The sequence below is a fragment of the Vidua chalybeata genome (genome assembly GCF_026979565.1).
Source record: "Vidua chalybeata isolate OUT-0048 chromosome W unlocalized genomic scaffold, bVidCha1 merged haplotype SUPER_W_unloc_5, whole genome shotgun sequence".
Taxonomy (NCBI): domain Eukaryota; kingdom Metazoa; phylum Chordata; class Aves; order Passeriformes; family Viduidae; genus Vidua; species Vidua chalybeata.
The window spans coordinates 961413-984197 of NW_026530340.1; the positions used below are offsets into that span (position 1 = coordinate 961413).

The window sequence follows — 22785 nt, forward strand, 5'->3', positions numbered from 1 at the left end:
CTGGGAGGGATTGGAGGGGCACTGGGGTTGTACTGGGCTGTACTGGGGATGAACTGGGCTGTGCTGGGAGGGACTGGAGGGGTTGAATGGGCTGTTCCCGCCTCCGCTGCCTCCCATTTGCTGAGTCTCCCGCCCATCATGGCCCTCAACCAATCAGCGCCAGGGACTGTGGCTTGGGGGCGGTGCCTGGAGTATGTGCTTTTCTTTTGCCTACAACTCCCGTCATGCTCTGTGGCCCAATAGAGCCCCATTGGGGCTGGGACTACAACTCCCGTCATGCCGCGCGCCCCACAGAACCCCCGGTATCCGCCCCCATCTGTCCCATAAGTGTCCCCCAGACCCTCCAGGATCCCCAAGTGCCCCTCAGCGCCCATTCGGGAACCCACAAAATTTTCCTGGCAAAGTACAAAAACCCAAGAAACTCTGGGAAAGCATTTAATACAACATCCAATCCAACGTAAAACACTTGTCGTAGCAGTAACTTCATTCACTCAGCCCATTTAGCCGGGAAAGCCTTAAACACTTCAGATGTTCAGGTACCCAAAAATGTTCCATAGAAAGAGCATTAGAAGGAGAGGAAAGACAGAGAGAGACAGAAAGACAGAAGCTCCACAGAAAGACACACCTGTGGCTCCCAGCTCCTGGGGTTCCAGTGTGGCTGAGACACAAACCCTACGAGAAGGCAGAGTCCATAGCAGGGGCTGACCTTGTGCTCCTTGGTTTTAAGCCCCTGGGCCTTCGTGGGCCTCCCCCCAGCTGGGACTTGTGATTGCTCGGGCGTTCAGAGCTGGGTTAGCGCTGTCCCAGCTGTGTGACTGATTGACAGCTCAACCCAAGGTGTCTGGGGACATCGATCTCATCCAGCCTCTGACAGCGACCACGGTGACACTGGGGAACCTCATGGAACCATGGGTCAGTGTGACAATGCAGGTCCAGGGACACCACAGTGACACTGGGGAACGTCATGGAACCAGTTGTGATGCTATGGGGACCTCGTGGAAGCAGAGGAGACTTTCAAAATTCCAAATACCCAAGGATTTCCCCAGATGAAAGGTGCCAGCAAAGGCAGGTCTGACTCTCTTGGCCCATGGTGACTACCTCTCATCTCCTTCCAAAACACCTGGGCTTTGTGCTTTTCTTTCCTATGGGAAAAAACATCCATCTCGACCAGATGCCCATGGCCAAAGTTGGGAATGTTCCTCCAGAATTCCCTAGATCCAAGGATTTCTCAGTGACGAAAGCTGCCAGGACAAACAGCTCTGGCTGGCTCAGCCTCTCAGGAGCCACCGCTCTCTGCTTCTGAACCTGAAACATTTGTGCTCCGTACTTTCCTTCCTATGGAAAAGAACCATCCTTATTACCAATGCAGAAATGACCACAATTGGGATTCCACCTCCAAAATTCCTTATATCCAAGGGTTGCTTTCAGACAAAAAAATACCAGAACAGAGAGGTCTGGCTGCCCTTGGCCTCTGATGGCCACTTTTCATCTGGCCCTGAAACACCGGTGTTCCGTGCTTTCCTTCCTATGGAAAAGAACCATCCTTCACCTCCAGGCAACCAGGTCTGAAACTGGTATTCCACCTCTAAAATTCCCTATATCCAATAACAAAATCTGCCAGCACCATCTGATCTGGCTGCCCTTGGCCTCTGGTGGCTGCAGCTCATCCGCCCCTGGAACACTGGGGCTGGGTTGTTCCCTTCCTATGGAGACCACCATGACACTGTGGGGCCTTGTGGAACCATGGAGACCATTGTGACCCTTCAGGGCTTCGTGTCACCAAGGGGACATTGTGACACCTCAGGGCCTCATGGGAGCAAGGGACCATTGGGACACTGTGGGGCCCCATGGAACCGAGGGAACATGGAACAGGTCTGGCTGGCTTGGCCTCCCAGGGGCCACCTGACAGGTCTGGCTGATCCTGGAATGCCAAGGGCTGCCTCTCATTTGCCCATGAACCACTGGGGCTCCGTGCTTTCCTTGCTATGGAAAAGAGCTGTCCCTCTTTTCAGACAGCCATGGACAAAATTGGTATCTCCCCTATAAAGTTTCCTGCATGCAAGGGTATCTCCCAGAAAAACTGCTGCCAGCTCCGGCTGGCCTTGGCCTCTGGTGGTCACATCTCATCTGCCTCAGAAGCACTGGGGCTCTGTGCCTTCCTTCCTACAGAAGAGAACTGACATTCTTGTCCAGGGGTCATGGCAGAAACTGGAATTTGGCCACCAAAATTCCATCTATCCTAGGATTGCTCCCAGACAAAAGCTGCCAGGACAGACAGTTCTGCTTGGCCTTGGTTTCTGGTGACATGAGCAGAATGTTTTCATTTGCAAACACCTTGGAGAGGGCCCAGAGATCTCCCAGGCTGGGTTTGCAGGCCTCAAGAACCAAACACATATATGGAGGCTGATGTGCCTGGGCTCAGTTGTGAAGAGACTGAGGACAGATTAGGAATGCCCTGGGCAGGGCTTGAAGGGTGGATTCAGAAATGGTGGAGCTTTTCTCCATAGAGGGAAACAGCCAGAGAGAGAAATTATACCAGAAATGCAGCAGAGGAAGTCCAGACTGGACACAAGAGGAGAATTTCCCTCCCAGGGCAGGGCTGTGGTGCAACACATCCCCAGAAGAAGCCTGGAGCAGCCCAAGGCTTTGTGTGGCCAGGCAGAGGCAGGCAGGAGGCAGAGCTGTCAGCAAAGGAAGGGGTCAGCGAGGTGGGGCAGCCGGGGGATGAGGACAGCCTGCAGGGACAGAGGCGCAGGGCAGGTGTTGGAACCCAAGGTGTCCCTCAGACACTCTTGGATGTTCCGAGTCCAGGTCAGATGTGGATATTCTCAGCTTAGTCAGAGAGAAAGAGAAAGGTTTTCTAACCAGGCAAGAGCCTGGGAAACAGTTGGGAAAGAATGTAAATAATTCTCTAATCTATCTTGTTATTCACATTGTTTATAGATATATTCTGCTACTGTGCGTCATTCACTGCACACCAATGGTGTGACATGTTTTTACTCTAAGACCAATGAAACTAGTGTTCTCGATGTTCTCTATATATAGAGCGGTACATTTGAAATAAAGAGGGAGTTCATTTTCTTAACCTTATGATCTGGAGTTCTCTGTTCCCGTCCTGCTCAACAGCATCAGTCAGAAGCATCTGAGACCCTGGCAGGCACCCGGGAACCCCTGTGGTTTTGAATTTGACCCATGGAACAATTTACCAACCTTGCCGGAAGGACAAGAAATCACAAAAGTTTAGATATTATAATAGAAGTAGTCACAAAGTGAAAGGAAGGATTTTTGAGTGCTGTACAGGGGGGTTTTAGGCCTTGTACAGAGGGGTCTGAGTTTTGTACATGGGGGTCAGAAGTTCTAAGATGGAGGGATTTGGGGTGCCCTGTCCTCCTTCTTTCTCCTTCCTATTCCCCATGTTCTTGGTGATGTTGGCACTCACAGATTGGTTTAGAGTAGAAAGTCACTGTTCAATATAGGTGATAGGCATTGGGGAAAAACTATAAACATTTAATACGTAATGTGTCATATAAAAGATGGCATCAGGCCTTGGGTGAGAGAGACGGAGAGAGACAGAAAGGGACAGAGACGGAGATGGAGACGGAGAGAGACACAGAGGGAGAAGGAGTCAGAGGGAATGTCAGGGAGTGTGTGTGCCTTGAGACAACATGCAATAAACTACCTTGAGACCGAACAACTGAAGACTAGTGAGTCTTTCTTCGAAGGCCCGGGATGGAGGAGAGATTTTACCACCTCCTGGGATCACCCCAATCTGGGGGTGAGCCCCATCAGTCCCTTTCCCTGTGTACGACCCCTGAACCCTCAGACCATTGGATCCCTGATGCTCTCCCCCACCCCCTCTTTTCCTGTATTTATACCCTAAACCCTCCTTTGTCTTTGTCTTTAACTCCCAGACCCCTGGAGCGTCAGACCCTAATAAACCCTGGCTGGAGCTCCATGCCTGGACCCTCCCGTGTCTTCACTGCCGAGCTGCTCCGTGTGTGTGTGTGTGTGCTGGGGCTCTCGTGGCTCCTGCCCGTTAGCACAAAACACTCTCAGGGAAAGTTGTGCCTGCCACCACCACAGACCACAACAGTGTCCCTTGGGACCAAGAGGCCATTGTGACCCTGTGGGACCAAGGAGAGCATTGCTGCCCTGCCAGACCTCATGGAACCAAGGATCCACTGTGGCACTGCAGGGCCTTGGGGAACCACAGTGCCATTGTGACACTGCGGGGCCCAAGGATCCAAGGGACTTTGTGACACCAAGGGGTCCCATGGAACCAAAGGGACATTGTGACACTGGGAGGCCTCATGGAATCATGGAGACCATTGGGACACTCTGGGGCCTCATGGAACCGTGGTGACACCAAGCTGGTTGTGAGTGTTGATCTGCTGGAGGGTAGGAGGGCTCTGCACAGGCTCCTGGCCTGGGTCAGGAATGGTGTGGCCAGCAGGAGCAGGGCAGTGATTCTTCCCCTGTGCTGGGCACTGGTTGGGCAGCACCTCGAGGGCGGTGTCCAGTTCTGGGCCCCCAATTTAGGAAGGACATGGAGGGGCTGGAGCGTGTCCAGAGAAGGGCAACAAGGCAGGTTGGGGGTCTGGAGCACAGATCCTGTGAGGAGCGGCTGAGGGAGCTGGGGTTGTTGATCCTGGAGAAGAGGAGGCTCAGGGGTGACAAGGCGGTGTCAGGGCACAGGTTGGGCTTAATGATCTCCAGGGCCTTTTCCAACCTTGCTGATTCTGGGATTCTCTGAAACCACCCTTGGAGCAGTTGCAGGAGGAGCCCTGGGCCTCCTCTTCAGAAGCTGCAGCAGCCCAGGTCCCTCAGCTTCTCCTCACAGCCCCAAAGCCCATCCTGTCAGTCCTGCAGAGCCTCTGCAGCTCCTCCTCCTTGCCCAGAACAGGGAGCCCCACAGGCAGACACAGCAGCCCAGATGTGCCCCCCTGGCCTGGGCTGCCTCTGGCAAGGGAGCAGCACGAGGCACTGCAGGAGCCTGCAGACAATTCCTGCAGCACTTGTGGGATGATCCTGCTCCCCAAGGGACATTCCCATGGTGCCAAGGCAGGAACTGCAATGGGGAGTGGGGCCAGAGAGGAAAGGGCAAACAGGGATGGGCTGTGTGCAGGGCAGGGAACAGGGGTGGGCAAGAGGAGGAAATCTGCACCAGGGAAGAGTAAAGAAAGCTGAGGAGAAGCAAAGGAAATGCTCAGGGCAGTTTGGGGGTGGCTGCCAGGCAGCCCTGGCTCTGAGCAACAGCGTCTGCAGTGGGACAGGAAAGTCCCAGCTGATGGGAACAAACTTTGTGGCTGAGTGCAGAGGCCAGGACAAAGCTGAGTGGTTTCCCTGGTGTCCCCCAGCCCTTCCTGGCCCCAGGGGCTGATGGCATTTGTGCTCCCTCAGGTTCATGTCCCCACAGCACCAGCACGGGGGTGCTCCCGCCTGCTGTGTGCAATGCAAACAGGGGCTCCTGAGCCAGCGCTGCCGTGTCTGTGCCTACAAGGATGCGGCACCTGTGTGAGCTGGGGGAGAGGCCAGGGCTGCAGAGGGGGGATGTTGTTGGCAGCTCCATGAGGACGCTCTGGGACGCTGCCCTGGGCTGTGCAGCGCACTGGGGATGGATCAGCCCCTGCTCTGCTGCTCCTTCCCGTCTCCCCCAGGGCCCTGGCAGAGCACCAGCCGTGCTGTTTGCCCCCAGCCTGCCCACGGCCAGCCTGGGGCTGCTGACGGGGGTTTTCTGTGCTGAGCATTGGCCTGGCCATGTTCTTGAGAGAGCCTGGGCAAGGAGCCTGGAGCCCCCAGGCCCTGGCCTGAGGCGTCAGTGCTGCCCCAGCAGTGCCCATGGCCTGTCCCTGCTGCAGCCCCGGCACTGCCACCCCCAGGACTGTGCCCGGCCCCGAGAGCACTCAGGCCCTGCAGCAACACCAGGGCCACCAGGGCAGCGGGGCAGGGCCACGGGAGCAGCACTGCCAACACCAAGTGTTGCTGCTGCTGCTGCTGCTGCTGGGCACAGCTGCTGTGCCAGCACTGATCTGCCCCCAGCTCTGCACACAGACATTGCTGCTGCAGCTCCAGAGAAGGCAACAAAAGGGCAGCTCTGCAGAAAACTCTGCTGGGAGATCCTTGAGTTCCTTTAAAGACACCAAGAGCGCAGCCCCTCATTGACACAGTCTGTGGCCACAGGGAATGTGGAGAGAAACAAAATGAGAAATAGAACAAACAATGACATTTCTTTGTGGACAATAATAAAAAGCTAAAGTAAAAAAAAAGAACCGCTGAATTGATACGAGGAAGAAGTACAAAATATTATTTTATTATGAGTTATTTGCAGAAAATGGCCAGCAGTTTAATGTTCCTCAAAGCATCCTGTCATCTGTCTCCACACTGCAGCCTTGAGCTCCTGGTTCCTCAGGCTGTAGATGAGGGGGTTCAGGGCTGGAGGCACCACCGAGTACAGAACTGACACTGACAGATCCAGGGATGGGGAGGACATCGAGGGGGGCTTCAGGTGAGCAAATGTGGCAGTGCTGAGGAACAGAGAGACCACGGCCAGGTGAGGGAGGCAGGTGGAAAAGGCTTTGTGCCGTCCCTGCTCAGAGGGGATCCTCAGCACGGCCCTGAAGATCTGCACATAGGAGAAAACAATGAACACAAAACATCCCAATCCTAAACAGGCACTAACAGCAAGAAGCCCAAATTTCCTGAGGTAGGATTTGGAGCAGGAGAGCTTGAGGATCTGTGGGATTTCACAGAAGAACTGGCCCAGGGCATTGCCATGGCACAGGGGCAGGGAAAATGAATTGGCCGTGTGCATGAGAGCATTGAGAAAGGCACTGGCCCAGGCAGCTGCTGCCATGTGGGCACAAGCTCTGCTGCCCAGGAGGGTCCCGTAGTGCAGGGGTTTGCAGATGGACACGTAGCGGTCGTAGCACATGATGGTCAGGAGGGAAAGCTCTGATCCAAGGAAGAAGAAAATCAGAAAAACTTGGGCAGCACATCCTGTGTAGGAGATGGTGCTGGTGTCCCAGAGGGAATTGTGCATGGCTTTGGGGACAGTGGTGCAGATGGAGCCCAGGTCGCTGAGGGCCAGGTTGAGCAGGAAGAAGAACATGGGCGTGTGCAGGTGGTGGCCGCAGGCTACGGCGCTGATGATGAGGCCGTTGCCCAGGAGGGCAGCCAGGGAGATGCCCAGCAAGAGGCAGAAGTGCAGGAGCTGCAGCTGCCGCGTCTCTGCCAGTGCCAGCAGGAGGAAGTGGCTGATGGAGCTGCTGTTGGACATTTGCTGTGGCTGCACATGGGCACCTGTTCATGGAGAAAGGACAGTGAAGAGTTAGAGGAGATACCTGTAACCAAAATCAAAGCCATTTCCCATACACCCTTACCCTGAACACACAGAGACACACTTTAGTGTTCATGAGTTCTGGGGTTTTCTTCATAATCTCTCTTTATCTGTCCTGTTGTTCTTGGATATCAGAAACCCTCAGCATTTCTGCTGCCTCCAGGGAGAACAGAGCAAGTTGTGTGAGGCAGTGTGATCAGAGGGGAGTGAGGGGAGATGGTCTGACATTCTGACCTCTTGAGAGTTTCTTCGGGCTTTAACATTTCTCCAGGGGAGGATGATCAACTTCCCACTTTTCCCTAAAAAACCCCAGGTACTGCTGAGAGCAGATGGATCCAGCACAGCCCAGCTCCACATTTGGAGCCAAGGACTCACGTTGCTCCTTTCACCCAGCAGCATTTTCAGGGTCACAACACCTCTGCCTTTCCCCATCAATCTTATAACTCAGAGATGCTCTAGGACAGGTTTGCATCCTGGATTGAATCTCCCAGCTTGGACTGAAATCACAGGGAGACTTCCAAGTGTCCTTCTGATGAAATTGGATGAAGGGAGATGCAGCTCCTTCCCTGGCTGCAGTGCCAGCATTGCCCAGAGCTGGGCACTGGGGACAGCTGTGTCACCCTGAGCCAGCTGTGCCCCCTGCCAGAGCCCCCAGTGCCGGGCAGCTGCTCCCAGCCCTGTGCTCTGCAGAGGGAACTGGGCCCGGGGCTGCAGAGCTGCCCCACGGCTCTGCTGCAGCTCTGTCTGCACAGGAGGGGCTGCACGCCTTGGAGCCCCGGTCCTGAGGGCAGAGGCTTGGCTGGGGGCACAGGAGGGAGGGGGCTTGTGCAGAGGGAGGGGCTGCACTGGAGGGGATCCTCTGCACATCTCTAAACTCTCCCTGCCACAGCATTTCTGGCTTTTGTTTTCTCTCCTTCCCTGATCTTCTCTCTGATTCCTGGAGATTTTCCTCCTGCAGGTGTTTCCCTGTGCCTGATCTCTCCCTGCCAGCACTCACAGACCCCAAATCTCTGTGCACTCTCCTTGGCCTGACAGAACCCAGCCTGTTTGCAGGGCACTGGCTGGGGCAGGTTCTGTTTGCAGCTTGGAGAAAGGACAGCTCAGACTGAGCCTGATGGCTCCAGCAAAGGTGATGCTGCTGCTGTCCATGGGCAGAGTGGCTGCAAGCACATTAGGGATCTCCTGTGAACCTACTGATCACTAAATGTAACAGCTTGGATGTCACATGCACGTGTCAAAATTCATAATCAACCTTTAATATTTATCATCTCTCCCTGCCATTCTTCAATATTAGGAAACCGAATACCAAGTCACTGGAAATTTCCTCATTTTTATCAAATCCTTGTCTTGGAAATATTTTATGACTGATCAGAACCCCTCAGCATGTCAGAGCTTCATGAGCATTTCACCTGCCCTGCACCAGAAATACTCAGAGTTGTACTCACAGGGTCTGTGGGCATTGGGATGTTCCAGCTTGAGGAGATCACTGCAGGAGCTGCAGCTGCATTGTCCTGCAGCCAGAGGTTCCTGTGCCAAGGGCTGGCAGTGATTCTGCCCCAGGCACTTCTCAGCACCTTCCCAGCCCTGACTGATTGAAGATCTCTGTGCCTCTGGGCTGTGCCCGCGCTGGCTGCAGGCAGTGCCCCAGCCCTGCTGGGCTGGGAGAAGAGCTGCTCATCCAGAGAAATGTGCTTTTGAAGCTCTGCTTGCTTACCAGCATCACCCTCTGTGCCAGGAGCCCGGCCCAGCTCAGCAGCACAGACACAGCACAAGGACTTGAATGAGCCTCTGGGGCTTTGTGCTCAGGCCCTGAACATCAGGTCCTGAGAGGGAGCTGCAGAAACCTCTCCAGAACTCCAAGTCAGAATCCAACTCCAAAGTTTCTTGGACTTTTAATGGGTCCCAGTGAGGGACACGACTGAGAAAGTGTCCCCAGGCCCCAGGCAGAGCAGAGAGCTGGTGGCACTGATGACAGGTGGGGACAAAGAGAAGCCAAGTCTTGGTGGCCTGGGGCACAGCAGGGTCTGTGGCACCAAGGGCTGTCAGGAGTCACCTTGTCCTGAGGCCCTGGGGCCTCCTGGCACAGCCCCAGCCAGGCTGGGCACTGTCAGCCCCTTGCCCTGCCCTCAGCATCCCCCCCTAGCCCACATCCCAGTGGCCTCAAGGATCTGCTGGAAGGAGTCCCTGGGGAGCCTTGCTCAGGAATGGCCCTGGGGGCTCCACAATGCTCCCAGGCACTGCAGGTTTTTCAAAGGACTTGGGCTTTGGCTTTTGCCTTGCAGTCTCTGAGAGCTTTCTGCAATCATGGCCTCCAATTATCTGCTGTAATTAGTCCCTGGAGAGGCTTTGTCAGGAACAACACTCAGTGGGGCTCATTAATGCTTCAAGGTACTTCAGTTCTTTTAAGGTACTTGGTGTTTCCCTTTGGATACAGACTCTGTGAGAGGTTTGTGCAATCATGGCCCCAATTATCTGCTTTAACGAGTCCCTTGAGAGCTTTGTACTGACACTCAGTGGGGCTCATTAATACTTTGAGATACTTAACTTTTTTCAGGTACTTTGGGTTTTCCTTTCCACACTGAGAGGTTTTTGTGCCATTTTGAGTCTCTGAGAGGTTTTTGTGCCATCCTGGCCTCCAGTTCTCTCCTCCAAGGAGTCCATGAGGAGCCTGTGTTGGGGATGGACCTCAGTGGCACCCATTATTGCTTTGAGACACTTTGGGCTTTTCTTCTGACTTTGACTCCTGGTAAGGTTTGTGCAATCTCCTCTCAGGCCCTGAGGTTCCAGGGCTCAGCTCCAAATGCACCACAGGGCTCATTAGGATCAAGCAAGTCCTGAAAAACCATGGCTCTGCCTTGATTTCCCTCTTGTCTGGGGCAGTTCATTATGAAGTTTCTGTAGTGGTTTTGGTTCACCAATTTGAGATTTCTCAGCCAATGCATCAATTAGTGTGGTGGGTTCAGTGTTGGCTAATTACCAATGCACTCCCTAGAATATACTTACTCATTTCTTGCTGTGAGATAGGATTAGGAGAAAGGCAAAGTGGGCTCAAAACTTTAAAAGGGCATTAAAACACGTTTATTAACAGTAACTAAAAGAAAGAGTAATAAGAATCAGAACAAAAGTTTCAGAACACTTCCTCTCTCCATACAACCTGACAATGTAAAGAGACAGAACCTAAAATTTTCAGTCAGAAAAATAGAATATTTTTCTGTAGAATAGTCTTTCTTCAGTTCACTTAGGGAGGGAAGTTCCTCTTGTTAATGTTATGGAGACTTCTCCACAAGGAAACAGTTCTCTCATGGCTTTTCATTTCCACAAATAGCAGCTGCCTGGAAAAATCTGCAGTCGTGAAGTCCCTCCCATTTTTTCACAGCTTTTCCCACAGCTGTGTTTATGGGCCATGTCAACTTATGGGATATTAGTTTCCAGCTGAGGTGTTTAAGAGCAAAGGTTCTCTTTATCTGTTTCTGAAACCATCTTAATCTCTGGGAACAGAGGTCTTCTTCTTCTCTCCCTGAGGGCACAGGGTCTCATCACTCTTTTCTCTTTCAGTGTTCAAATTTCTCATGGGATCACAGCTACTTCAACATTTCCTTACTTTAGCATGGAGGCCTTTGCTGAACAAGTCATCTCCCCATTTTTTTCAATGCGTTATAGGAAAAAAGAGGTTATGATGGATCAATTCCATCCTTCTCCATGGATTTACGAGAGGATTTCAGCCCCAAAGTCAAGGCATCTCCTCATCCCTCCCATCTGGGACTCAACTTCCTCTTCACTGACCTCGGTGTCTTCACGTTGCTCCTGTGTGTGCCTGCACTTTGTCCTTTTCTCTCACTGGAGGGAGGATGGATGGAAGCACGGGAAGAGTCAATATCTGAGGCGGGGCCTGCAGATGGTTGCGTGAGCCCGGCCGGGCTGGGTCCTTGCGGCCGGAGCTGTTTTCCCATGGAGGTTTGTGCAGCGGCTGCGCTGGGGCTGTGTCAGGCTGGGCGGCGCTGGGGGCAGGGCCAGGATCTCAGCAGCCAGGCCAGAGCAGAGCAGCAGCACGGCCGGGGCCGATGGCTTCTCCTGGCTCTGCCCGCTGGTTGCGGGCCAAGCCCAAGGGCGGCAGAAGCTTGGCCGAGCCGGCCCGGCCCGGGGCTGCTCCTGGGGCCCGGCGGATCCTGGCTGGGCCCGGGCTGGCGGCGGGGCAGGGCTCGGCAGCGGCCAGATGTCAGCAAGCGCAGCCACGGCCCGGCCCGGCCTCGGCCCCACGGCCTCCCCTCCCCTGCCCGGCAGCCGATGGGGCCTGGCGGGCTCCCTGGGAAGGGGCCCGGCCCCACGGCAGGAGCCGCCCGGCCCACCCCGGCCCAGACGGGGGCTGGCCCGGCCTTGGCACCTCTTTGCTGGCCAGAAGGGAAAGAGACCCAGCCCGGCTTTCTCCATCTTTAACTTGTGTCTTCACAGGGGCATGTGCAGTTTCCTTAGTGCTTTAACAGATTGTCAATTCTCAAAGCTAATTACTGATTGGTTTTTTTGTCAGACACGGAGGAAACTGCTAGCAGCTTCTCTCAGGACATCACTTGTGTGATGCAAAGCCACCACAACAGCACAGAGCACAGAGCTCTTTTGTCCATATGTAGTGCTCATGTGCCTGAGGCCTCAAAATCCCACCTTGGGAGATCTCAGGGTGCTCTTCGAGGTGTTTTCAAATGAAAACATTCAGCTCATAGTCTAAGAAAATCACCAGAGGACAGGGCCAGCCTGACCTGTCTGTCCTGGCTATTTTTGTCTGGGAGCACTCCTCGGATATACGAAATTTGGGAAGCAAAATTCTAATTTTGGCCATGGTCCCTGGACATGAAGACCAGTTCTTTTCCAACAGAGTGAAGGAACAGAGCCCAAATGTTGCTGGGGCAGATGAGAGGTGACCACCAGGGGCCACGGCCAGCCAGAGCTGCCAGATTTTGTTCTGAGAAATACCCTTGCATACAGGAAATTTTTTAGGCAGAGTGTCAGTTTTGGCAATGGGCATCTGAAAAGAGGGACAGTTCTTTTCCATAGCAAGGAAAGCACGGAGCCCCAGTGCTGCAGGAGCTGATGAGAGGCAGCCCTTGGCATTCCAAGATCAGCCAGACCTGTCAGGTGGCCCCGGGAGGCCAAGCCAGCCAGACCTGTTCCATGTTCCCTCGGTTCCATGGGGCCCCAGAGTGTCCCAATGGTCCCTTGCCTCCAGGAGGCCCTGAGGTGTCACAATGCCCCCTTGGTGACACGAGGCCCTGAAGGGTCACCATGGTCTCCATGGTTCCACCAGGTCCTCACAGCGTCACCGTGGTCTCCACAGGAAGGGAACAACCCAGTCCCAGTGTTCCAGGGGCAGATGAGCCACAGCCACCAGAGGCCAAGGGCAGCCAGATCAGATGGTGCTGGCAGATTTTGTCCTTGGATAGAGGGAATTTTAGAGGTGGAATACCAGTTTCAGACCTGGTTGCCTGGAGGTGAAGGATGGTTCTTTTCCATAGGAAGGAAAGCACGGAACACCGGTGTTTCAGGGCCAGATGAAAAGAGGCCACCAGAGACCAAGGGCAGCCAGACCTCTCTGTTCTGGTACTTTTTTGTCTGAAAGCAACCCTTGGATATAAGGAATTTTGGAGGTGGAATCCCAATTTTGGCCATTTCTGCATTGGTAAGAAGGGTGGTTCTTTTCCATAGGAAGGAAAGCACAGAGCCCAAGTGTTTCAGGGGCAGAAGAGGAGAGAGGTGGCTCCTGGGAGGCCAAGCCAGCCAGAGCTGTTTGTCCTGGCAGCTTTTGTCACTGAGAAATCCTTGGATCTAGGGAATTCTGGAGGAACATTCCCAGCCTTGGCCATGGGCATCTGGTCGAGATGGATGGTTTTTCCCACAGGAAAGAAAAGCGAGAAGCCCAGGTGTTTTGGAAGAAGATGAGAGGTGGTCACCATAGGCCAAGATAATCAGATCTGTCTTTCCTGGCACCTTTCATCTGGGGGAAATCCTTGGATGTAAAGAGTTTTGGAGGTGGAATCTCAGTTTTGGCCATTGGCACCTGGGAAGGAAGAAGAGTTCTTTTCATCAGAAAGGAAAGCACAAAGCCCCAGTGTTTCAAAGGCAGATAAGAATCAGCTCTCTGGAAACCAAGGCCAGCCAGACTTGTCTCTCCTGGAAGCTTTCATCTGGGAGAAATCCTTGGATATAGGGAATCCTGGAGGCGGATTCCCAACTTTGGCCATGCGTGCCTGGATGTAGAAGGTGCTTTTTTCCCATAAGAAAGAAAAGCACATGGTCCCAGTGTCTCAAAGGCAGATGAGAGGTAGCCCCAGCGTGGCCAAGCCAGCCAGACCTGTCTGTCCTGGCAGATTTCATCTGGGAACAATCTTTGCATAGAAGCAAAATAAGAGGAGGAATCCAAATTTTGGCCATGGGCACCTGGAGGAGAAGGACAGTTCTTTCCACAGGAAGGAGAGCACAGAGCCCCAGTGCCCCAGGGGCTGACAAGCAGCAGCCCTTGACATGCCAAGGTCAGCTGGACCTGTCAGGTGGCCCCCAGGTGGCCCAGCCAGCCAGGCCTTGATGCCTTGAGAGGCCACCTAGAGCAGAGGCTGGACAGTGTGACAGGAATAAAGGAGGGATTTATTGAAAAGGCCTTCAAAGGATCCACCTTGGGCAGTACAAGGGCCTGGCTGAGGGTACACCCAGGATGGACGACAGGTCACACGTTTGCACACTTTTATAAGTTTTGGCTCATTTCCATGTTGGGGTTAATGGTCCAATTACACCTTCAGGTTATGCAGTCCCACCCTCCCAGTCTGCTCTCCTCAATTCGCTGTTGTTTTCACATTTTGGGCTGAAGCTGCAGCGGTGTCCTTGGTTCTTGGGCTGGAAAAGGATTGTTTTGTCTGACTGCACTGTGAAGAGAACTTGCTGACACTCTGTATGAAGTTCAGAGTTACAGACTGATGCAGTGCAGAATCTGGAAAATACGAAAGATAAAACTTCAGGCATCAGCCTGTCCCACGTTCCCTTGGTTCCATGGGGACCCACAGTGTGAAATGGCTCCTCCGTGACACTCTGGGCTGCACAGTGTCACCCTGGGCCCTTGGTTCCATGGGAGTTTCACAATGGTCTCCTCTGGTTCCACGAGGCCCCCAGAGTGTCACAACTGACCCATGGCTCCATGAGGTTCCCCAGTGTCACCAGGGTGTCCTTGGACCTGCATTGTCACACTGACCCATGGTTCCATGAGGTTCCCCAGTGTCACCAGGGTGTCCTTGGACCTGCATTGTCACACTGACCCATGGTTCCATGAGGTTCCCCAGTGTCACCAGGGTGTCCCTGGACCTGCATTGTCACAACTGACCCATGGCTCCATGAGGTTCCCCAGTGTCACCAGGGTGTCCCTGGACCTGCATTGTCACAACTGACCCATGGCTCCATGAGGTTCCCCAGTGTCACCGTGGTCGCTGTCAGAGGCTGGATGAGATCGATGTCCCGAGACACCTTGGGCTGAGCTGTCAATCAGTCACACAGCTGGGACAGCGCTAACCCAGCTCTGAACGCCTGAGCAATCAGAACTCCCAGCTGGGGGGAGGCCCACAAAGGCCCAGGGGCTTAAAACCAAGGAGCACAAGGTCAGCCCCTGCTATGGACTCTGCCTTCCCCTGGGGTTTGTGTCTCAGCCACACGGGAACCCCAGGAGCTGGGAGCCACAGGTGTGTCTTTCTATGGAGCTTCTGTCTTTCTGTCTCTCTCTCTCTTTCCTCTCCTTCTAATGCTCTTTCTATGGAACATTTTTGGGTACCTGAACATCTGAAGTGTTTAAGGCTTTCCAGGCTAAATGGGCTGAGTGAATGAAGTTACTGCTATGACAAGAGTTTTACGTTGGATTGGATGTTGTATTAAATGCTTTCCCAGAGTTTCTTGGGTTTTTGTACTTTGCCAGGAAAATTTTGTGGGTTCCCGAATGGGCGCTGAGGGGCACTTGGGGATCCTGGAGGGTCTGGGGGACACTTATGGGACAGATGGGGGCGGATACTGGGGTTCTGTGGGGCGCAGGGCATGATGGGAGTTGTAGTCCCGGCCCCAATGGGGCTCTATGGGGCTGCAGAGCATGATGGGAGTTGTAGTCCCAGCCCCAATGGGGCTCTATTGGGCCGCAGAGCATGATGGGAGTTGTAGTCCCGGCCTCAATGGGGCTCTATGGGGACGCAGAGCATGACGGGAGTTGTAGGCAAAAGAAAAGCACATACTCCAGGCACCGCCCCCAAGCCACAATCCCTGGCGCTGATTGGTTGAGGGCTGTGATGGGCGGGAGCCTTGGCAAATGGGAGGCAGCAGAGGCGGGAACAGCCCATTCAACCCCTCCAGTCCCTCCCAGCACAGCTCAGTTCATCCCCAGTACAGCCCAGTACAACCCCAGTGCCCCTCCAATCCCTCCCAGTACAGCCCAGTCCCTCCCAGTACACCTGAGTTCATTCCCAGGCCCTTCCAGTTCCCCCCAGTGCCATCCACAGTCCGCTCCAGTGTCCCCCAGTCTTCCCCACAGCGTTCCCGCCCATTGCGGGGCAGCGGCGCAGACGGAATGTCCTGCGGCCCAAACCTCCTGCTCCTGCCACACAGCGCCCAGCGTTCTCCCCCTCCTCCTCCTCTCCCAGCACGGCACAAATTCCAGCTCGGAGGAGGCTTCCCCAGAGAGGGCTCCGGCTCCTGCTCCAGCCTGAGTGTCCCTGCAGAGGAACAGGGCATCGCTCAGGCACTTCCACAAGCTCAGGCTTCCCATTCCATGGGGAATCTGGGATGGAAATGGCCTTCTTCAGAAAGACAAATGCAGAGGAGATGGATTAGAAATTATAAGGAAAAAATTACCCTTCTTCCAGACAAAGTCCACCAAGTCATTGCCTGCATTTCTCCTTTTCAGACTCTTTCAGTCATCTCCTGAGAGGTCCAGCTTGTTCTGCTGCTTTCCATGAACTGATTGTGCTCTTGATTTATATCAGTGCATGAGATGTGGAAGCTTCTAAACTGAACACAGAAACAAACTCCCTCTGTCATTCCATTTCCATCTTCTGGATCACTTTCAAGATGTCCATGGGGATGTTGCAATGATGATCACACAGCTCTCCATTTCTGGCTGCAGGCTCTGCAGATTCTTTCTCTGCATTCAGTCAGCTTGCATTCCCTGACAATTCCTGGTAGCCCGTCATGGTTTCTTAGGGTAGAACAGCAACAATGAAAACCTCACCAATGGCACAACTGCCCAGCCCACAAGGAAAAGGAAGAACAAGCTGTCAAGTATTTCAAATATTACTCCTGCTTTGCTGCAAGAGTTGAGCTGCACGCAAGGTGTGGAAAGCCAAGAGGAGCTGCAGCTGGTGGCACATCTTGTGACAGGAGCTGCTCAAAGCTTCCTCGTTCTCCAGGAAAGGTTCTTGGAAAGAGCAAACAGGACTGTGGAGAAGATTCTGGGAAAACTGAAAGAGCTGTTAAGAAATGAAATGAAAATGGAAAGAAACAATCCAAGATGGTTTTCTCTGATTATTTCTATGTTTCTCTTTTCCATCTTGCACTATTCTCCATCCCATTAATCCAAATGGGTCTCACTTCTAAGATTCATGACTTGGCAAGTTTAAGACACTGTAAAATACCATGAGCTACACACTGTTTGCCTTCCCCTGGGTTTTTTTTTTTTTGGAAATCACTGCTGGAGAGGTAAGTGCAGTGCTTGGGTCAGGTACAAATTCTGCATTCAGGGAATGCGCTCCGAGAGTGTTTGACCCTCAGCAGGGACAATGCACAGCAGCGCCCGAGGGGATTCCTGTGCCCCTGGGCAGGAGTCCAGACTCTGGGTCTGGGCTGAACTGGGCAAGGTTCCCGTGTTTGGACAGGCTCAGGGGCTGCCCCGGGGAGCGCGGGCAGCGGACAAACGGACACGGGGGCAAACGGCCCCGGAGCTTCAGTTGCTTCAGTTGCAGCAGCAGCAGCAGCAGCAGCAGCAGTGAAAGCAGCGAAAGAAGCGGCATTGTCAAGTCCCTCTTGCTCCTCCTCTCCCTCTCTTGCTGTCCCGCAGCCTCTCCCGCTCTCCCTTTCCCGCTGTCCCCTCCTCTCCCAGTCTCTCTCTCCCCTGCCAGGCCGGGCCATGCCCCCGCCCCGTCCCCGGCCCCGGCCGGGGCTGCCCCATCCCCGTCTTCATCCCCGGCCGTCCCGCCGCGGTCTCGCCTCCGCCCGGCTCTGGCCGTGCTGGCGCTGGCGCTGCTGGGCGGGCATCAGTGCCTGGGGCTGGGGCGGCATCGCCGCCCTTTGGCTCCGCCTGGCCCGAGCCTGGCCCCGGCCCCGACGTGGGCTCCAGTCCCGGCCCCGGCCCCGGCTCCTCCCAGGCCCCGCGGAGGACACAGGCGGCGCGGCCGCTGCCGCCGCCTCCGCTGCGGCTTCCCCGGCCCGAGCTCCGCCGCTCGGCAGCGCGGCCGCCGGCCCCGAGCCGCCGCTGTCCCGTTGCCAGGAGAGAACGCCTGGGGATGGCCGGCCCGGGGCGCTCGGGGGGCGCTCGGGGGCCGCTCCTGGCCCCGGGCCGAGCGCTGACAGCCGCGTCCCGCCCGCAGGGAAGGCGCAGGAGGCCCTGCAGGAGCGGTACCGGCTGGGTTCGCTGCTGGGCAGCGGCGGCTTCGGCAGCGTCTTCGCGGCCACGCGGCTCTCGGACGGCACCCCGGTGAGCGGCGGGGCCGGCGGGGGGCGCAGGAGGAGGAGGATGGGGTTGGGCTAGGCGGGGGGTGAGCTGAACCCGCTGCTCTCCCTTGCTCGCAGGTGGCCATCAAAAGGGTGCCGCGGGATCGCATCCGGCACTGGGGCGAGCTGGTGAGTGAGCGGGGCCAGCGGCAGAAGCCGGGCCGTGCCGGGCGGGGATGAGCCGGGGCCCGGCAGGGTGGGAGCTGCCGGGAGCCCTGCAGGGAGAGCGGGCGTGGGCTGAGCGGGGCATGCAGAGCATCCCGGGCTGGCTGAGGGCTTCCCCAGCCCCGGCACGGCCTCAGCCCCACTGACGGCATCGCGCTCCTCCCGCAGCCCGACGGCACCAGCGCACCCCTGGAGATCGTGCTGCTGGCCAAGGTGGCCTCTGGCTGCGCTGGTGTCATTCAGCTCCTGGAGTGGCTCGAGCTCCCCGACAGCTTCTTGCTGGTGCTGGAGCGCCCGGAGCGGTGCCAGGACCTGTCGGGTTTCCTGGCGGAGCGGAGGTTCCTGCCGGAGGAGGAGGCGCGGGGGCTGTTCCGCCAGGTGCTGGAGGCCGTGCGGCACTGCACCAGCTGCGGGGTCCTGCACAGGGACATCAAGCCCCAGAACATCCTGCTCGACCTGGCCACCGGGCGGGTGAAACTGATCGACTTTGGCTGTGGCGCCTTCCTCCAAGACACAGCCTACACCCAGTTTGCAGGTGAGCCCTGCCAGGGGATGCTCCTGGGCATCTCATGGCCCAGCCAGGTGCAGCACCGGGGCTCCCCCTATTGCAGCTGGGATGGGATTAATGCTGGAGCCAGGTTGATTTGGGTGGGGGTGTGAGGGGGTCCAGCTCCCAGCCCTGCTGACAGCCTTCAGCACCCACTGTGCCCTGGGCTGGGGCTGGAGCTGGGGCAGCCAGCCTGACAAAAACCCCCATGGGGGTAGCAGAGAGGGGGGTCTGACCCTGTGCCCTGGACGGTTTGGTGTGCAGGCGAGGAAGGGCTTGGACTGCTCTGCTCCCCTTGTTTGCCTTGACTTGTTCACATTTTTGGGGGGCTGTGCAGGCAGGTAGTCGAGTGGGTTTCTCCACCACTGGGTGAGTTTTTCTTTTGTGTGTCATGGTTGGGCCTTCCCAGGGTTTCTGCTGCCCTCTTCCAGCACCAGTGGCTTCTTTTCCAGCCCTGAGTCAGTACACAAGTCCCAGGTGCTGGCGAGAGGGCAGCGGTCACCCCGTGTCCCACTGGGGCAGCCCCCACATGCCCAGGGGTGCTGGGGCCAGGCTCTGGGAGCAGCAGCATCCCCCTGCTGAACTCTGTCTGTGTTCCACAGGAACCCTGTCCTACAGCCCACCAGAGTGGATCCACCACCGACGCTACCACGGCGAGGCAGCGACCATCTGGTCCCTGGGCCTCCTGCTGTGCCACCTGGTCATGGGCAAGCACCCGTTCAGGAGGGGCCAGGAGATCATCTGGGGGCGGATCTTGTTCCCACGACGGCTCTCTCAAGGTGGATCCTCATCTCTGGCCACGGGGGCAATACCAGTGCTGGGAGACAGCAGCAGCTCGTGGGCATCCCGCTCTGGCAGCTGCTGAGGAGGTGGCACAAGTCCTGCTCTCCTGCTCTCCTCCAAACAGAGAATCCATGGGAAAATTCAGGCCCAGCTGTGGGCACACCCAGCATGGCCTGGGCATGGGTACAGGGGGGCAACTTCTCCAACTGACTGGTGATTCCTGGTTTCTCTCCCCAGAGTGCCAGGATGTCATTAAGAGGTGTTTGTCCATGCAGCCCTTGGACAGGCCGTCCTTAGAAGAGCTTTTCTGTGATCCTTGGGTGCAGGGTGTTCCTCTGCCCTAGAGGATGGGAGAGATCCACGTGCACAGTTGGATCCAGGGGCCTGGCAGGTAACAGCTCCACACATCTCTTGGCAATCAGTGGCAAAGCCAACCAGACAGGTTTTGTGCAGCCTGTAGCTCTGAGCAGGGGTCAGCAGAAGGGAACACGCAGCTCTTGGGCTGGAGCTGAGCTGGACACCTGGTGTGGCAAGCACTGGTGGCCACCATCCCCCGGGTTTTGTTTGTCCTGGTTCCCTGACAGCTGGGCCCTGGGCAGAACCCTGACAGCCTGGTCTGGCCCCAGGGAAGGAGAAGGAGCCCCTGGAGAAGCTGCACCAGGTGGGGCTGCTGCTGCTGGAGACACCAAGGACAACCTCAAGGATGACAATCTCTTCCTCGGCCTGACCAGCTGAAGATGATGGACTTGGATTCTGGCACCTTCTCCAAAGCCAGGCTCCACAGGGAATTTGCAGATGAGTCCACACGCAGGGGATGCTCCCAGATTCGGGCATTGCACAGCCTGGCCAGGAACCAAAGGTTCCCCCTTTGCTGGGGCGGATGCAGCTGATCCTTCAGTCGGCTGCCAGGCTGCTTTTGGCAGGGCTGGGGGCATGGGCTGGGGTGGGTACGAAATGGGAGTGGGCTCCTGGCCCTGCCAACAGCCCCCAGCACCCACCATGCCCCGGGCTGGGGCTGGGGCTGGGGCAGCCAGCCCGACACAAACCAACCCCCATGGTGGGAGCAGAGGTGGGACTCCAGAACCTGTGCAGGGGCTGCTTTGCTTTGCAGGCAAGGAAGGGTTTGGGCTGCTCCACTGCCCCTGTTTGCTTTGGGATCACTCTTATTTTGGGGGGCAGTGCAGGGGGAAGGGAGAAAGCCTGGGCTTCCCTGTCCTGCGGGTGGGTTTTCCCTGGCATGCAGGGGTTGGGCCTTCCTCAAGGCCCTGACAGAGATAAGATTTTTGACCTTTTTTCTTGTTTCCCTTTTTGTCTGTAATCTATTTTCAATCATTTGTTGTGTGTTTTTCTATAGGAAGCGTTCCAGGTAGGGTCCAGTCTGGATGGGGAAGTGCCTGGGAGCAGCTGCGGCGTGGATGGGCCGTGCCCTTGGAGAAGGCTGAGGACATCGTTTGGGAGCAGCTTTTCTTCCAGCGGTGGATGGCGTCAGGTGGGTCCCGTCTGCTTGGCATGGTGGGATCAGAGCTTTGGGGAGATGGCAGCGAGCACAGGAGCATCCTGCTCCGGGCAGCTGCTGAGGGCTGGATGTGCCGTGGCCGGCTGCAGGCTGGGCACATGTCCTGCCCTCCTGCTCTGCTGCCAAAGGCAGCAGTGATGGGCAGCTCTGGGCACCGCTCTGGGCACGGCCAGCATGGCCTGGGCACCGCGGGCGGCTGGGACAAGGGGACAGGAGCCTTCAGCTGACGGGCGCTTTCTGCTTTCTCTCCTTGCAGCCGGGCTCTGCGGGTGCTGAGGCTGCTCTGGGCTCTGCCAGGGCTCTGCTGGAGCTCAGCACCGGGCCAGAATCAGCCAAAGAAGAAATGGTGTGACCTGCAGCACTGCCTTGCTTGAGCATTTCAGCAACACAGCTCAAGTTTGCAGAGTGTACAACTCCCAGGAAAAACATGACACCACCCAAAAAATAAACTTGTTCAATAGCTTCTGGAATGAAATCAATCTGGGAGGACCCCAAATGACATTTTTCAGCTTGCTCAAGCTGTAGCTCAGCCCTTCTCTGAACAGTTCTCTCCCCCACCTGCCTTTTACTTCCCAACTGCTCCCTCTTTTCCCCCAGTGAGTTCCCAGCCCATGGCAGTCTCCATCACACTGCTGCCTTCCTTGGTGCCCCTCACCACGAGGAATGCTGAGCCCCAGGCTTAGGGACTCATCCTGTCACTGGCTGAGGAGCAGCCATGTCTCAGAGGTCTGGTTGGATTTTCGTGTCCTTCAGAGATGCTCTCCAGCCCTCAGTTCTCCTCGCTGCTGAGCTCCCACTCCCTTTTCCTCGTCCTTACAGCAGGATGAGATCTGTGAATCCCCTTGAGCCTCCCCACTCTTCACAGCCCATGCACTGGTGCCTCTGAGTTCTGCTGCCCCAGCCCCAGGGACGCTCTCCTTGTCTGCCCATTCCCCCACGGTCTCTGGGCAGGGATGGCCTCAGTGGGGGCTGCTGACATCCTCAGCACCTTGGAGGCTGCTGCTGAATTTTACTGCTCCAGAGGCTTTTTCAGCCTTCAGCTCTTCAGTTCAGCAATTCAGTGCCCCAGGGCTCATTAATATTCAGAACACCTTAACAAGCCAATCCTCTGGGAATAATCTGATTTATGTTTTCAAATCGTTTGTGGTCAGTAAGAGAGATTTCAGAAATGTATTCAAAGTGAATGTATTAAATTTGAAAAAGAAAGGGAGAAAATGTTTTTTCAGGTCCTGTATAGGTTGTTTTTTTCCTGTTTATACATTGATATGTGCAACCTCCAATTGACACTAAATCCAAGAACCTCCTCATGCAGTTGGAATAGATGTGAAAATCAAGAACCTTCATGGCTGACAATCAATCAGACCCTGTCCCTACCCCCACCCCACCATTTCCCCCATCCAAGCCCTGGCACTCAGAGCAGCCTTGTGCAAATCTGAGCTCCCTCCAGCCCAGGCTGCACCTGCAGCTTTCAGCTCCTTGGCTCCAACTCCCACCTGCTTTCCCTGGAGAAGGAGCTGCCCAAGACACAGAGGGATGTTCATTTCTTGTCAGCCACCAAAGCCAAGGGAAGGCACAGCTCCATCCAATGCAAAAGTCATTCCTCTGCTGGCTATTAAATCCACTTTGCACAGCAGACAGTCTCAGAGCAATGGAAAACACCTTCTGTGCCCAGCACAGATCCCAAGATGCCCCCAAACCCTTCCTGCCCCGATTCTGCCCAGA

At 55.7% G+C, this 22785-nt stretch overlaps 3 protein-coding genes across 5 annotated transcripts in view; 1 reads left to right on the plus strand and 2 right to left on the minus strand.

The window, feature by feature from the left end:
- Positions 1-10386, minus strand: part of LOC128782965 (olfactory receptor 14A16-like) — a 177160-nt gene extending 166774 nt beyond the window's left edge. The window contains exon 1 of the mRNA XM_053933554.1: positions 10340-10386. The gene's annotated coding sequence lies outside the window, so the exon portion shown is untranslated. The remainder of the gene's footprint in view (positions 1-10339) is intronic.
- Positions 6344-7549, minus strand: LOC128782966 (olfactory receptor 14J1-like). Its single transcript, XM_053933555.1, has one exon. The coding sequence runs from the start codon at positions 7274-7276 to the stop codon at positions 6344-6346; it is 933 nt and encodes a 310-aa protein (XP_053789530.1). The 5' UTR covers positions 7277-7549.
- A 7067-nt stretch (positions 10387-17453) lies between the features above and the next one.
- On the plus strand, positions 17454-21501 carry LOC128782925 (serine/threonine-protein kinase pim-1-like). 3 transcript variants are annotated; one of them, XR_008428924.1, is made up of 6 exons: positions 17454-18035; positions 18131-18181; positions 18386-18752; positions 19367-19543; positions 20174-21036; positions 21320-21501. XR_008428924.1 is itself a non-coding variant. In XM_053933470.1 (6 exons), the coding sequence occupies exons 1-5, from the start codon at positions 17469-17471 to the stop codon at positions 19889-19891; spliced, it is 1269 nt and encodes a 422-aa protein (XP_053789445.1). In that variant the 5' UTR covers positions 17454-17468; the 3' UTR covers positions 19892-19938; positions 20132-20266. The 3 variants fall into 3 exon arrangements, 2 of the variants coding, with proteins under 2 accessions (XP_053789445.1, XP_053789446.1); XM_053933470.1 differs by lacking the exon at positions 21320-21501 and adding an exon at positions 19785-19938 and having other exon boundaries at positions 20132-20266; XM_053933471.1 differs by lacking the exon at positions 21320-21501 and adding an exon at positions 19785-19934 and having other exon boundaries at positions 20174-20255.
- The last annotated feature ends 1284 nt before the right edge of the window (positions 21502-22785 follow it).

Bases quoted from the DNA above. Each gene is read 5' to 3' on its own strand.
- LOC128782925 (XM_053933470.1), top strand. From the start codon at position 17,469: ATGCCCCCGCCCCGTCCCCGGCCCCGGCCGGGGCTGCCCCATCCCCGT. The intron at 18,036-18,130 runs GTGAGCGGCGGG...CCTTGCTCGCAG, and splicing joins GGCTCTCGGACGGCACCCCG to GTGGCCATCAAAAGGGTGCC. The intron at 18,753-19,366 runs GTGAGCCCTGCC...TGTGTTCCACAG, and splicing joins AGCCTACACCCAGTTTGCAG to GAACCCTGTCCTACAGCCCA.
- LOC128782966 (XM_053933555.1), bottom strand. From the start codon at position 7,276: ATGTCCAACAGCAGCTCCATCAGCCACTTCCTCCTGCTGGCACTGGCA.